This window comes from Mirounga leonina, unplaced genomic scaffold (genome assembly GCF_011800145.1).
Source record: "Mirounga leonina isolate KUSES-001 unplaced genomic scaffold, KU_Mleo_1.0 Mir_129, whole genome shotgun sequence".
Taxonomy (NCBI): domain Eukaryota; kingdom Metazoa; phylum Chordata; class Mammalia; order Carnivora; family Phocidae; genus Mirounga; species Mirounga leonina.
Genome location: NW_023270323.1, coordinates 15,081,510 through 15,097,657, shown reverse-complemented (window position 1 = coordinate 15,097,657; position 16,148 = coordinate 15,081,510). Strand labels below are relative to the sequence as shown.

General features: G+C 42.6%; 1 protein-coding gene across 4 annotated transcripts in view; it reads left to right on the top strand.

Annotated features, from left to right (window-relative positions):
- Positions 1-10,837, top strand: part of ENOPH1 (enolase-phosphatase 1) — a 40,261-nt gene extending 29,424 nt beyond the window's left edge. For 3 of the 4 annotated variants that reach the window (XM_035004677.1, XM_035004678.1, XM_035004679.1), the window contains 3 exons: positions 2,017-2,149; positions 3,933-4,056; positions 9,732-10,042. In XM_035004677.1, coding sequence (XP_034860568.1) covers positions 2,017-2,149; positions 3,933-4,056; positions 9,732-9,871 — 397 coding nt within the window. In that variant the 3' untranslated portion in view covers positions 9,872-10,042. Of the gene's footprint in view, positions 1-2,016; positions 2,150-3,932; positions 4,057-9,731 lie in introns of all 4 variants that reach the window. The other variant, XM_035004676.1, reaches the window with a different exon arrangement.
- Positions 10,838-16,148: the final 5,311 nt, after the last annotated feature.

Sequence of the window (16,148 nt, the reverse complement as noted above, 5' to 3'; positions counted from 1 at the left end):
ACCTGCTTTCTGCTCTGCTAGAGAAGGAAGAATGCTTTGAGATTAGTTACATATTTTGGGGTTACTCAGAGTGTCAGCAGTACTGCTCTGTCCTGTGCTGATACAACAACTTCCACAGACCATCTGAGTCTGGGCTGTGGTGTTCCTGAGAGCCTTCCTGCCGAAGGAAGACTCGTGAGTCTTGCATTGCTGAGGAATTTTTTTTTTTTTTTTTTAAAGATTCTATTTTTAAGTAATCTACACCCAATGTGGGGCTCAAATTTACAACCCTGAGATCAAGCGTCGCATGCTCTACTGACTGAGCCAGCCAGGCGCCCTGCTAAGAAATTCTTAATAAGACCCTGCCACTAAGGATTTTGAGTCATTGCCTGACGTACACCCTAAGATCCAAGACTACTTCTAGTTGCTGTATTTCTTTTGTTCTTCTGTCGAATGAAATGCCATTCCTTTATTTATGTACTTTACAAGGGGCTTCCACTTTTTCATATATTTTTTTAAGATTTTATTTATTTCTTAGAGAGAGAGAGAGCGCGTGCAGGGCAAAGGGGGAGGAGAAGCCGACTCCCCGCTGAGCGAGGAGCCTGACTGCTGGGCTCAATCCCAGGACCCTAAGATCATCACCTGAGCCGAAGTCAGATGCTTAACTGACTGAGCCACCCAGGCACCCCAGGGGGGTTCCACTTTTTTTTTTTTTTTTAAAGATTTTATTTATTTATTTGAGAGAGAGAGAATGAGAGAGAGCACATGAGAGGGGGGAGGGTCAGAGGGAGACGCAGACTCCCTGCTGAGCAGGGAGCCCGACGCGGGACTCGATCCCGGGACTCCAGGATCATGACCTGAGCCGAAGGCAGTCGTTTAACCAACTGAGCCACCCAGGCGCCCGGGCTTCCACTTTTTAAAGGATGCATTAGAATATCAGGATAGGCCAATCATCTGGGAATATCCGCTAGTTCACTATATAAAACACTAAAGAGTGGAGCCGAGAGAGGACGCTCAAACTAGTTATAGTTAGTCCTTCCTTGTCTTGGACTGGTTTCCGTAATTATAAAACCAGGGACTTGAAATAAGTTACCTTAGACTTCTAAGCCCTGAATTGGAACGGTAACAATCTGCAGATTCAATGTGGAAAAATCCTGTTTCTATGATTGCAAATAACGCACAAAGTAACCCACAATTATGTGTGCTGGTTTCAAATTAGTTGATCTCTTTCCTTCAATTAGCGTAATCCATTAAGCTGTTTTATCCAGTAGGAGACTTCCCTGACATTTTCCAGTTAATCTTTTAAAGATGACTGGTTCCACATTCCAAGTTCCTTGTGCTTCGCTTTTCACCTATTTCTGCGATAATTCCACCACCGAATATGGAAGGCGGTGTAGAACTGGGAAGCAGGACTTCATGTCAGGAATCAGAAAAGCTAGACACTGTTGGCCGATTAGCTGATGTGAGATAGTACGAGTCTCTTAACTGTTTTATTAGGTAATTTTTTTCTATATTTTAAAACTTTAGGTTTTCTTAGTTCTTAAGAAATGGAGTTCCATTTTCTAGCTAGTCACGTATGAGTGGCTTTGAACCCTCAGATGTTTTTCTTGTAATTGTTTGGGAGCAAATCTTTTTAAAGGCATTTCCATGCTTTCTGAAGGCACACTGGACATCATGTAACCTCTTCTTGTCATAATTACATCGAAGATTACATAATTGTTACTTTTTTTGAGTTCCTTGGGAATTTAAAAAAGCACTTTATTTCATCCCTTATTTGTAATCACTTTTTACTGTCGGTAGTGTGGCTGCCTGTCCAAAACTGCTCTCTCCACCTACATTGCTGCTTCTAATCTGCTGTGGTTCTGGAGTCCCAGTGACAAGCTTGTTAGGTCAGCAGGAGTTTGCAGTCTCTTGGAGGTGTTTCTCATGGTGACCCTTTGGGCTCAAATAAAAGAAACTTGTTACAGCTATTTTGACTGGTTTTCATCAGGCTAGATACCATATTCCTGCATTTGAACTTGATGGTCTTTCCTCTAGGTTCTTCGAAGATGTAGTTCCAGCAGTCCGGAAATGGAGAGAGGCTGGAATGAAGGTGTATATCTATTCTTCAGGGAGTGTAGAGGCCCAGAAGCTATTATTTGGGCATTCTACAGAGGGAGATATTCTTGAGGTAGGTTACCCGATTACTCTGTTTTTCTGATGCTGTGAAAGCATGAAAGAATGAATCTTAAAGGAATATCCTATAGGTGTAAGCTAAGTCAACATTCAGAGCACCACATGTATATATGCTAAGCGGGTGATAAAGAGAAGTGGATAAACTAGGGAATGCATTCGAGGGAAGGGTGAAATGTTTCTGTCGTACCAGTCTTGGCATCGGAGGTTCTTAAGCTGTTGTGAGTAACGATCACCAGGGGAGTTTGTTCAAAGTGTAGTTCCCTGGGCCGTGCTTCCTAGCACAGCTGCATTGGCAGGTCCGGGATGGGGGGGGCAGGAATATATATATGTATGTGTATACATATATGTACATGCTCATGCTGTCATGCTCATGTCCACTCCGACGAAACCAATGGCCCACTTCTTTTGGTTGTTTCGAGTAGCTGGTGAGCAACAGTACAATAGTGGCCCGTGCCCCCTCCAAACACATGCACACGTACACTTCTTTAGCGCAACAGAGTGCAAGGTACATTCATTTGTTTCTGGCACTTTGGAGAGAGAGCAGATTTTGTTTTAGCAGAAACCTCATTCTTCTGTAAGAGAACTGGGTGTGTTATTAAATGGTGATATGTTAAGGCCACCTGTTACCTTTCTTGTAGAAGAGAAAATTCCTTAAGATTTTATTTATTTATTTGACAGAGAGACGACACAAGCAGGGGGAGGGGGAGAGGGAGAAGCAGGCTTCCCGCCGAGCAGGGAGCCCGATGCGGGGCTCGATCCCAGGACCCTGGGACCATGACCTGAGTGGAAGGCAGACGCCCAACGACTGAGCCACCCAGGCGCCCCGCATTTAGGACTTTAAAAAGAAATGCCAACTCACCGAATACAGGCTGAACTTAGTGATATGCAGTAGGTCACTCAGCCAACTATCTTTTAAATAAATATTTATTGAGCCTCTACTGTGCACAGAGAACACTTTGGCTTTGGAGATGTTGTATTCTCATTTTAGTACTTCCCTGTGTTTTATCTTAGTTTAAATCAAATATTAAATCAGGAATAAAACCTTTAATACGTGTATCTCCTCTGAATACAGATGTAAGCTACTCTTTTATTCTCTCTGATGGAACAGACAGTAAGGTGATAGATAATACACAATAGTTACTTACTGAATTTCAAGGATAAAAATGTACTTGCTTATATACCTCTTAACTCTTGCCTAACACAATAGACCAAAAGCTCAAAGGTCAGCAGCAGAGAAAGTTAAGTAGCAGCTTAATAATGAGGCAGGCTAGAGAAATCTGTTCATTCTGGGATCAAAAGGACAATGTTTAGGACCTGTCATCACGAGTGAAACCCAGTCCAATAAGTAATTTGAGTGCAAGTAGGGCTTTAAGGATAGAAAGTCGGGCATGTATATTTTTTTTTAACAGTTTTGATATTATTTCATTCAAGTACTTTCCCAAATATCTATCAAATAGTTCTTCAAAGGAACATGGGCATGTATATTTTAAAAAATTTTGGATATAAAATTAATGCTAATCAAAGAAAACCAAGTAAATTGTAACATGATTTTATATACATTGAATTGGTAGTTTTCTTCCAAATGTTTATTTCTATAAAATCTACTTTATTTTCTGTAGCCTGCATAAAGTTCTCTATTAAGTAGACTTTCAGGGATTATTTATTGAGGGGACGAAATCATTATGATTGTTAACGTATTTCAGAGCAAATGGAGGAGAGACAAAGGGTCGGGTTGCAAGTGTATTTATAACATTAGTCTTTTCTTTCCCTGTGTGCAGCTTGTTGATGGGCACTTTGATACCAAGATTGGACACAAAGTGGAGAGTGAGAGTTACCGAAAGATTGCAAGCAGCATTGGGTGCTCAACCAACAACATCTTGTTTCTAACAGACGTTACACTAGGTGAGTAATGTGACTCCTTACATTGTAAACTCCAGGGCAGGTGCTGAGCCTGGCCTTGTAAACACATGGCCTCTGTAAAGAAAATTTGTGTGGTTTATAAATGAAACAGGTTTATAAAAAGAAGCCATGAACCAACTGATCCATGTTTCTCTCCATTTCCCCATCCTTGGGGGTTGTGTGTGGGCAAGTGGCACTGGAAAGACTAGATCTTCTCACTGTAACTTTTATCCATGGTTCCCCACCCATCCTTCTGTACGTACACACACACACACACACACACACACACACACACACACACGAAATGGTAAATAACAAAGGACAGTTTAAGGGGTGTCATTGTGGGAAGGAGCATGCAGGCAAGGGTATGAGGGTAGGTACATGGTTAGTTAGGGACATAAAGTGTATGTTGTACACATAATGGACCTGATCATGTGAATTTAACAGCAGTGACATGAGCTAAAAACAAAAAAAGAAACAAAAAGCTATAGGGAAGGAGAACTCACTTTTGCCTCTTTGTTGTTCCAGTTGATGAGCACTGCCCCACAGTGAGTAGGAGCCTCCTCTCTACCTTCCCTCAGGTGATCTCAGGTCCCCTCATGCTCTGAACCTCTGACCTTATTGCTCATGATTCACCTGTTTAAAGACAGGCATCTTTTTTTACCCACCATGGCCCTCTTTATTATATATGGTATGTTACTACTTTAAGGAGTGAATGCAGGCAACAGTATATACTGTACTGTATTGGTAATTTAAGTGAGTTCAAGAGTACTTCTGACCAAATGTAAAACTCACACTCCAGCTCCTGTGTGAGAATGGAGACTCTCTAGAGAATTACAGCAGGAAGCTGTAGTGAATGAGAAAACAAGCAGCAGCAGGTGAAGCGGTAGTGGGTGCTGGCCAAAGGTTGGGCTCTGGTTCTCCTCTGGAAGCCTTTGCTGGGTAAGGCTTTCCCACACTCCCCCACCTGGCTCCAGCTTTGGATTGCGTGCTCATTGTCCTTAGAGTTTGTGCATCTCCCAGGGTGCCTACTTTTGGTGTGTTTATAATTGCACCTGTATTTGAGGGCAGTTCTTTATATTTGTGTTCCTTCTGCTCACCTTGGATTGTAAGTTTCACCTCCCATCTACCCCAGGGCAGGACTTTGTGTACCGTGCAGCCGCCCTGACATTCTGTCTGGGTCAGCAGGATGGGGAAGAGCATTTAGGGAAAGAGGCCAAGGGCTGGGTGCTCTCTTGCCTGGTTGGCTCCTTGTGACTCCTGAGCCCCTTGGAGTCTGTAGGCCGTCTCCCTCTCTCTGGTCTTTCCTATCTTGTCATGGAACTAGAATCACCCCTACCCCCTGGGACTTATAGAGATAGGGCCCACAGGCAAATCCAAGCTGCTGACAAAGCTATCTTACCAGAGGTAGTGTGTATGAACTGTATTTTTTCTCTGCTGCTGACCTTTGAGCTTTTGGTCTATTGTGTCAGGCAAGAGTTAGGGGTATATAAGCAAGTACTGATTTGATAAGTGGTTTAAAAAAAAAAAAATCTTAAGCAGCATAGATCATGTAATGCCTTCAAAAAGTTACCATGTTTTCTAGAGAAAGAAAGACTTAATTTTGCCTGACATACAGTAGACATTCAGTAATTGTTAAATTTCAGGCTTTGGTGAATTTAGACTGAAAGCTTTGATCCAGGTACATGGTACCAGATCATAGCCATTTGTTATCTTGAGTTTTGAAAACTCAGCAGATTGCATGTCTTAGATGTCCTGGCTTGGGTCAGCTTCAGAGTCCAAGGGTTTCTACAAAACTGTTGTCTCGGTTTTCTGCATCCTGGAGAACTTTACATTTACTTTCGGACCACACTGAAGGAGAGGAACAGACAGACAGACGGCACAGACACACTGCTTCAGGGTTCCCTGTGTAACTAGGTAGCCAGGCCATAAATGTACCATCAGTGAGCATTAGCCTTGACAAAGCCATTTCACCTGGCCTCTACCCTGGACTGTAAATATTTGCCTATCTTATTTCTCTGTAGAAACTTTAGCCAATTCAAAGCTATGATATACCCTCCCTTGTGAATGGCTTTTGGGGGCTTAGAGTAGTGGGGTGAGGAGGTTGCTTTACTGTCTCCATAGGTTCAGGGTGTGAAACACAGCAGTCCCTGTGTGGAAGGATAATTTGAAGACCTTTTACTTTGTTTTGTTCCTTATGGAAAGGAGATAGGCCTTGCTCTCCTGAGGTTAGCTGCTTTAATCTGTGAATTGCTTTTCTGTCATCATTCATATGAAAGGGGCTGTTGGAGAGGCAGATCCATGGTTTGCCCTCTGTTTAATCTCCTAGCACTTCGGATGGTAAGTTTCTGCAGGCTTAGAATTAGAGAACTGCTTTGTGGCTGGAGCTCCCCATGTAGTCAACCTGTCCCGAGTATTCTGGGATTGAATGTGTTGTGATCCCCAGATCTTCTCCCCATTCCTCACTTTTTGGCTACCATTAATAATTATAATCCCTGCTCTAGTAAAATCACCTACAGGTTCTTCATATTCTTGTCTTTAACCACATTTTCTTTTCTAGTTGTTATCATAGTACATCTGTAATTTTATGTCTTTCTCTTTTAAGCCATTTCCTTGGGCTGCAGTCCCAGAAACTATTCTTAACTTTAGCGAATAGAGATAATCCCCAAATTGGCCTCAAAACAAAATTGGCTTTCTCCAAGGTCTCTGCACGGAGGTTTTGTTCTTGTCCCTCATCATTTGCCAATTCCACACCCATTTAGGCAGTGGGGCCAGAACTGGGCTCATGTGTAGTTGGGATGGGGCCAGGCAGCTGGCTGCTTGCCTTGTTCTTTTCTTTTATTTCTGATCCTGTGTTTTTGGTACCACATGCCCAGACTCCATTGCCAAGGCAGAATGGAAGACTAAGTTGATATCCCAGATAACATCCAAGTATGAAAGAGAGACCCAAAAGACTTCTCCTCTTGGAGGAAAAGAGGGCGGTCCAGGGTTTTAAGTCAGTTTTATGCCAGCAAGGCAAATAGATGCTTCGGGACAACACTTGCCTGGTGGTGGTCTGGGTAAGAGGGTGAATGTGCAACAGCCACTAGCTAGTATCAGGTCCCACGTGCATCATGATGGCTAAACTCAATTGGAATCGTGGGTTGCTAGCCAAGAGGAGAGCTGTGCTTGAGGCAGTCAGGCTGAGGACTAGGGATGAGTAGAATGACCCCTGCAGAGTTTACCTGGAGGAAGGGATTTCCACATGAAGAGGGGATGGTTTAGCACTTTGTTTGCTCTGGGAAGCTGACAGCCCTTTCACAGGAAGAGAAGCTAGACACTTGAGGTGGGTCGACGGAAGAGAGAGCTCTGCCCCACTTACTCTCTCTGGGAACTTCTCATCTCTTTCAGCACTACTGCCCTTTAACCCGTTCGGATGGTGTGACTGTTTTCCAAAGGTTAGGAAACCACTGAGGTTTCTTATTACACCAGATATAAACTGCATGGAACATGGTTCAGATTCTTTGCCAGTTTTGCTCCGTCTGTTCAAATATGCCCCACCTGACCCATGTCCCGTCTCCCACACCTTCGCTCCATTCTTCCGATATTTATACGTGTATTTTATGTCTGCCCAGGATGCCTCCTCTCTTGGCAGTTTTTTTTCCTCGAAACTTCTGATCAAAACTTACCTTCTGTGCTGAGAAGTCATGTGTTAAATTGCAGATCCTAATTCAGTAGTTCCATGTTCGGGAGTTGAGATTCTGCATTTCTTTTCTTTTCTTTTATTTTATTTTATTTTTTAAAAAGATTTTATTCATTTAGAGAGTGAGCGAGTTGGGGGAGGGGCAGAGGGAGAAAGAGAATCTCCAGCTGACTCCCCGTTGAGTGCGGAGCCTGATGCAGGGCTTGATCCTACGACCCTGAGATCATGACCCGAGCCGAAATCAAGAGTCGGATGCTTAACGGACTGAGCCACCCAGGCGCCCCAGAGATTCTGCATTTCTAATAAGCTTACAGGTGCTTCCCCTGCTACAGGTCCACAGGTCACATTTGGAATAGTATTGCTCTAGAGCAGGGTTGGCAAGCTCGTTCTGCAGAGGGCCAGGTAGTGTATTTTAGGCTCTGCAGGCCCTACAGTCTCTGTCACAACTCTTAAACTCTGTCCTGGTAGTGGAAAAGCAGCCATAGACAATACACAGATGAATGGGCATGACTGTGTTCTCATAAAACTTTATTTACAAAAGCACGTGTCAGGTCATCATTTGCTCGCCCTTGTTCTAGAGCACAGACCAGAGAGTCGGGCTCACACTTTCCCAAACTTTAGCTCTATCGCTCACTAGCTCTCACTTTCCATGTCTCTAAAATGGGGATGGTAATACTAACTACCTCAGTAGTACCTTGTTGTGAAGATTTAGATGAGAATGGGAGCTCCACGAAGGCAGGAGCTTTGTTTTGTTCATATATGTCTGTTCCTAGAAGAGTACCTGGTACATTGTATGTGCTAAACTAATATAAGGCATTAGCTGTTACCTTTCACATGGACGCAGAGTGGAGAGAGGAATGTAGCCCAAGGCATAGTAGAGATATCCCCTGCTCTACCTGGCTTACCTAGTTTTACTGTACTAGTCCTATTTTTCTTTTACCCACCATGCAGTCACTGATCTTTTTTTTTTTTAATTTTTTTAAATTTTATTTATTTATTTTTTTAAAGATTTTATTTATTTGAGAGAGAGAATATCTCATTCTCTATCTCATTCTCTCTCTCAAATAAATAAAATTTATTTTATTATTACTTCCTCCCCCACATGCCCCTGATTACTTTGAAGCTATATTATGAGAAGGGGGAGGGTGACGGGAGAAGCAGACTCCCCGCTGAGCAGGGAGCCTGATGCGGGACTCTAGGATCATGACCTGAGCCGAAGGCAGTCGCTTAACCAACTGAGCCACCCAGGCGCCCCATGCAGTCACTGATCTTAAGGCGCTCACAGTCTAATGAGAAGAGAGACAACAGGTAATAACGTGTCCGTTCATAGAGTGGTGATAGAGCTAAACACAAAGCGCTAAAGGAGTACATGGGATGCTCTAATCCACATGGCAGTCATTCTGGAAGGTAAGATATTTGAGCTGAATTTTGAAGAGTAGAAATTTGCCAGGCAAAGAAGATGGGCAGGCTGGCCAGGGAGTAGGACATATTTGGGCTCCTGATGTGACAGCCAGAATTTTGGCCTGATTGGATCTTGGGCTTCCCTTTGTCCCATCTCTCCCTGACTGGTATTATTACTGACAGCCTGACTTTTGGGAAACACTCAGTTTTCTGTGGGACTGATGAGAGGAAATGGAGGAAAGTCATGGCCAGAACATGGCTCTTTGCTTCTGCATTCATAACTACTTAATAAAAGTGCAGACGTCTAGGATACGTTCTTCACTATACACCAGGACAGGGACGTCTAGCCCATTCTAGTCTGCCAGGTACAGTCATGTATTTTTAAATATTTTTTATTATGGAAGTATTACAGTTACATAAAAGAAAGAGTAATGTGCTCAGACACCCCCCCCCCAGTATGCCCATCTTCTAGTTTCAACAATGATCAAATAGGAGCCCGACTTGTTTCTTCCTCCCCCACATGCCCCTGATTACTTTGAAGCAAATCTCAGACGTCACCTGTTGATGGTTCTGACATGTACTTTGATTCTCATAGAGGCCAGCGCTGCCGAGGAAGCGGATGTGCACGTCGCTGTGGTGGTGAGACCCGGCAACGCGGGGCTGACAGACGATGAGAAGACTTACTACAGCCTCATCACGTCCTTCAGCGAACTGTACCTGCCCTCCTCAGCGTAGAGCAGGAGGTGTAAGGAGCACCAGCCTGGCCTCGCAGACTTCTCCCTGTAGTCTAGTTTTATTCTAATGGTGAAAGTAACTGACTTCAAAAGCCATATATACACACACATAGGTATGCAGGTGTATATATGTGTATGTTTAAATTGCCTTCCACGGGCACATAAGTGGAAAAAAAAAATCTCCGTTCAGTGAAAGGGAAACTTATTTAAAGATGCTTTCGATGTAGAAATTGTTTGAAACCACAGCTCTAACCCTTACGGAGGGCGCAATGTAGCTGATAGAAGAATTACCACAGTGCAGATTACACGTGTTATGTTTATCAAGTCATGTTACCGACATGGGAAGGTAGGTCCGAGAAGTTATTCAGAAGCCTTGTTATTTTAAAAACTGGAAGTATTTCACAGACTTATTCCCAATAATAATTCATTCCCCTTTTAAATTATGAGTTAGAAGATTGTGACAGCTGAGTTTCAAAATATTAGCCTCCCTCGTACAAAAGACAGAGCCATTTGTTTCTGCTCCGAAAGAGCAAAATGGGGAGAGGAAACTCATTTGAATCTTGATGAAGCAAGCATCTCTTACTGAAGAAACTTGAGCTAATCACTGTGGCACCCCCAGCAAGCGGTTGCCTTACCAGTGAAAACGGTGCATTGATACAACATCTAAAACTTACTGTCTAACAGAGTAGTCCTAATCCTGCCAGTTGGTATCATTATGGATTTTATAGTTGCCTTTCTAACTACTTTTTAGCAGTTTGAGAATATAGGTTGCTATTTACTAAAAACAAAAGGTTTACTGAAATCATTCCATAAGACCCTTCTAGAAGAGCCCCAATAATGTAATATTTGCCTCTGAAATGGATGTGAAGAGTGTAAATTTTATAACAGCGTTATTTATCCTGGTTCAGTCCTAATGGGATGTCATGTCAGTTTCATGTTGTGATTAATAAAAACATTTTCTTCTCCACTCAGTTTTATGTAGGTTCCTGAGCCATACCACCTATTGCCATAAGCAAAAGACAAACTGAAGAGAGACTGAGGAGATAAGAACTTTATTTTAGTTTTTGCCTTAATCTTGTGTGTGTATGTGTGTGTTTTAATGCAATGCCAGTGGAAAATTATTGACTATTATTTGAGTTATATATACATATATGATCTCATTGGTTATTATTTCATATGGATAGTAAGCATTCCTGTTATGAGTGGGGTTTCTTCGATTTTTGAGAATCTTACATTTGAGATACATAAAATAATGTTTGAAGGAGGCATGTTTCCTTAATCAAGAAAAGCTGTAATGAATCCTGGAGGAATAATTTTGGGGATGCCTTGAATACAAAAAAGTTTTGCAAATTTGAGAGGACAAGAAATATAAAAGACTTTATGTTGATAATTTTTATCTCCTAGTAACTAATTAAGAAGTCTGAGGACTATGAAAATGTAGAAGGATAGTAAAAGGGAAATGAGTGTAAGTAAATCTTGGAAATGGTAGTGATTTGTAAATGATAAAGCCATAAATGGCAATAAAGTGATGAACTTCTTACGATTTTTGAAAAAGCTAATGAGAAGATGATAGGAAAGGTGTCTCTTAATGCCAACAAAGGAATAATAGGAAAAGTAAGGAAGAAATGAGAGAAAATTATGCACCAGAGCCTAGATTAGAAAGGAATTAGGGGTGCCTGGGTGGCTCAGTCAACTAAGCTTCCGACTCTTGGTTTCAGCTCACGCCATGATCTCACTCAAGGTTGTGAGATTGAGCCCCACATTGGGCTCCACGCTGGAGCCTACTTAAAAAAAAAGAAAAAAGAAAAGGGAGGAAGGAATTAAAGAAAAAGGAGGGTGCTCAGTATGTGGCCCAAAGAGAATTGAGGTAGAGGTGTTGTTATAGTCTGTTTGGGCCGCTCTCACAAAATCCCAGACACCTGGGTGGCTTATAAACAACAAAATTTTAGTTCTCATGGTTCTGGAGGCTGGGAAGTCTGAGATCATGGTGCTGGCAAATTCACTGTCTGGTGAGAGCCCATTTCCTCACAGACCAAAGTCTTCTTTCTATAACCTCACATAGTGGAAGGGGCGAAGGAGCGTTCTTTGGGCTACTTTTATAAGGGCACTAATCCGGGGCGCTTGACTGGCTCAGTTGGTAGAGCATGCGACTCTTGATCTTGGGGTCCTGGGTTTGAGCCCCATGTTGGGCATAGAGATCACATTTAAAAATATATATATATATATGTATGTATGTGTGTGTGTGTGTGTGTGTATACACACACACATATACATATATATAGCACTAATCCCATTTATGAGGGTTCCACCAAAGGCCCCACCTCCAAATACCATCACCTTGGGGGTTAGATTTCGACATATGGATTTCGAGGGGGACACAGAAATTCAGTCTACAGCAAGAGGCATTTCCTGTCCATGATGAAAAGGGTAACAGAAAAACATTTATTTACTTATTGAGAGGGAAAGGGGGGGGGAGGGGCAAAGGGAGAGGGAGAGAGAGAATCTATCCCCTGAGCTCCGAGCCCAATGGGGGCTTGATCTCACGATCCTGAGATCAGACCTGAGCCAAAATCAAGAGACAGACCGGGCATCCCAAGACTAATTTATTTTAAGTAATTGAGAATAGATTCAGGAATAAAGAAAACGTTCCAATATCAAATTTCAGTTTGTCAAAGTGGGAGGTGAAAGGAAGGGAAAAAGAAGTTGAATATTTCTTAGACCCTAAGAAACTCATTCACAATTAAATGTTATAGAAAAGGATCTTAGGAAGAACTTGAGGTATAGATTGGTCAAGAGGAAGGAAAAATGCCTAGAAAGCAAGTAGTGAGCTAGGTGGTAAATGGAGAAAAATGCATGGTTCTTAGTAAGGGAAGGAGGAAAAAAATCTCACCCTCTGGAATTTCCAAAAAGAGATCAAAGGCATTAAATTTTCTCAGCATTTTGTTTGCAGAGAATATAGGGAAGAAAGGCTTCTTAAAACTGTGGCCTTTTTTATTCCTGTTTGTTAATCTACCTCAGTTGTGCTTTCTTACAATGGCACTGATTTCCAATCTTGGATCAAAACCCAAGTTGATTTCTTAAAGTTTTTCTTTTTTTTGAAAGATTTTTTTTTTTTTTAATTTTATTTATGAGAGAGAGCTGCGTGCGCACACACACACACACAACACACAACAGACACACGGGGGGTGGGGGTGGGGAGGGGCAGAGGGAGAGGGAGAAGGACAAGCAGGTTCCCCGCTGAGCAGGGAGCCTGACCCTGGGATCATGACCTGAGCGAAGGCAGATGCTTAACCAAATGAGCCACCCAGGTGCCTTAAAGGTTTTATTTTTAAGTAATTTCTGCAGTCAATATGGGGCTCAAACTCACAACCCCCAACATCAAGAGTCGTGAGCCCTACCAACTGAACCAACCAAGCGCCCCCAAAACCCAAATTGATTTCTTAGAAGGGGAGCCTCAGACAAAGGGGTTTCTCTGATCTTATCAGCATTTCTGGAGTAGGAGGGCTTCCTGTTTGGCCTTCTGGAAGACAAGCCTTAGTTGCTAACCTGAACTGATGTCCAGTTTGGAGTTGCACAAGGAAAGGTAAAGATTGAGAGCAGCTGGCGATTTGCTGAGATGGGTGCACAGCAGTCTTTGCCCAGCAGATGGTGCTGTTTCTCCAGAGACCTTACCAAGTGTGAGGCCACCAGATACAGCAGATGTAGCTAAGAGGTGGCCTTAGGAGAGAAAAATGAGTAAAGTTCATTATCCTTAAAAGCCTGTAGCATGATGTTGCAAGAGTCAGAGCGGTTTGGAAAAAATGGCAATAATCCTGAATAAAATCCACCCATTAATATTCCTCTTCCCCTTTATTCCCTAAGTCACATAAAAATAACAAAAACCCATTTTTGGATAGCCAGTTTTTCCAACTGCGGTATGAAAAAGGACTTGTTTTCAGGTTTAAAATTCCCATCAGGGGACGCCTGGGTGGCTCAGTCGTTAAGCATCTGCCTTCGGCTCAGATCATGATCCCAGGATCCTGGGATCAAGCCCCGCGTTGGGCTCCCTGCTCAGCGGGAAGCCTGCTTCTCCCTCTCCCACTCTCCCAGCTTGCGTTCCCTCTCTCGCTGTGTCTCTGTCAAATAAATAAATAAAATCTTAAAAAAAAAAATTCCCATCAGAGTACAGAGTTGAATATAATATGTGCCAAATTTATTATCCCACTACTTGAGCCCCAGATGGCACGTTATTATCTTTAACCTAATATTTAAGAATCATTTTCAGTTTTTGCTAACACATTGGAGTAACCAGCAGGAGTAGAATTCACCTTCTTTGCCCAAGTCATTTAGATTTAGCCCAAGTCATTCATTCAAATATCGATGTTGAGGTATGTGTTTTTAAAAAAACCAAACAAACCATGTAACATGTCTTGTGTGTCTGTGTGTGCACATGCATAAAAGAAATCGGGGCAGCTGGGAGAAATCCTGGGGGCAAAATGTACAAACTGTTAACATTTGTTCTATTTAAGGGCATCTGTAATGAATTTGCTGTAAGGGGTCAAAGTCCTATCCTACTCTCCAGGTGCATATACGTTCTTGGGGGAGGCAGTCAATAAACAGTGAACAACAACAACAAAGCCATGAGCTGTGGCCAAATAAGAAAAGTTTGTTGATAGAGAACCTGGACAGAGCTCTTAGTTTCCAACAGTAGAGAACAGAAGGAGAGAGCCAGCAAAGGAGCTAGAAATGGTTTGGCACCAAGGGACGAAAACCAAGAGAGTGGGCAGGAGAGCCCAGTAAAGAAAGGGGGTGCTTGGGTGTGTCTGATGCCGCCAGGAATTCAAGTAAGTTGTGAATGGCCGTGGCCCTTGGATGAGACAAGTGCAGTGTCTTCAGTGCTAGGAACAAAAGTTGAGGAGGGAAGGTGCGGCGAAAGGTTTATCAGTTTTGTTTGTATCCATTTTGTTTTCAAAGAACCAACTTGTAGTTTCATGGATTCTGTATTTTTATTTATCTCCACTCTCTTCTCTCTTTCCTTCTGCTTGTTTTGCATTTAGTTCATCTAGTTCCTTCAGGGGGAAAGTTAGGTTATTGCCTTGAGATCTTTCTTCTTTTTCAATGTAGTCATAGCTTTAAATTTACCTCCCAGCCCTGCTCTCACGGCATCCTGTAGGTTTGGTATGTTGCGTTTTGTTTGCATCGTCTCAAAGTATTTTCTGATTTCCCTTGTGATTTCTTTTTAGACCATTGGTTGTTTAAGAGGGTGTTGTTTAGGTGCCACATATTTGTCAACTTTCTAAATTTCCTTCTGTTCATTGATTTCTCATTTCATGCCATTTACTTCGTGAACATACTTTGTATGATCTTTTAAAATGTATCAAGATTTGTTTTGTGGCCTGGCATATGGTCTGTACTGGAGAATGTTCTTTGTGCACTGAAGAAAAATGCATATTTGGCTGCTGTTGGGTAGAGGTCTGGAGGTGTTTGTTAAGGTCTGGTTGGTGGATAGTGTTGCTTCAGTCTTCTGTTGCCTCATTCATCTTCTCTCTAGTTGTTTAGTCCATTATTGAGGTGCAGAATACTGAGTGCTCCATCTATTATTGTTGAACCATTTGTCCCTTCAGTTTTGTCTGGTAATAAGATACACATCCAGCTTACTCCCAGCCAGCTTTCCTCTCCCCCTGCTTATGTCGTGGTCCAAGTGACATCTTTGTACATTGTGCGCCCATCACCAGATTTAGAATTACTGCTCTGTGTTGTGTCTTTTTTTTTTTTTTTTTTTTAAGATTTATTTATTTGAGAGAGAGAGCACAGGAGAGGGCCGAGGGTCAGAGGGAGAAGCAGGAGCCGGATGCGGGACTTCATTCTGGGACTCCAGGATCGTGACCTGAGCCGAAGGCAGTCGCTTAACCAACTGAGCCATCCAGGCGCCCTGTGTCGTGTCTTTTAAATCAGGAGGAAAAAAAGGAGTTACAAACAAATATATCTTCTTTTAAAACTGACCTATTTGTATTAGTTTCCTAGGGCTTCAAAGAACAATTAATAGGGTGGCTTAAAGAACAAATCTATTATCTCAGTTCTGGATGCCGGAAGTCTGAAATCAGGGTGTTGGCAGGGTCGGTTCCTTCTGGAAGCACTGAAGGAGAGCCTGCCATGCCTCTGAGCTCCTCATGACAGCCGACAAGCCTTAGCGTTACTTGGCTCATAGACACATTGCTGTAGCTCCACCTCCCATCTTCGTGAGCCATTCGCCCTCTTCCTCTCCATCTTCACGTGGCTGGCTCACAAGCACTGGGGTA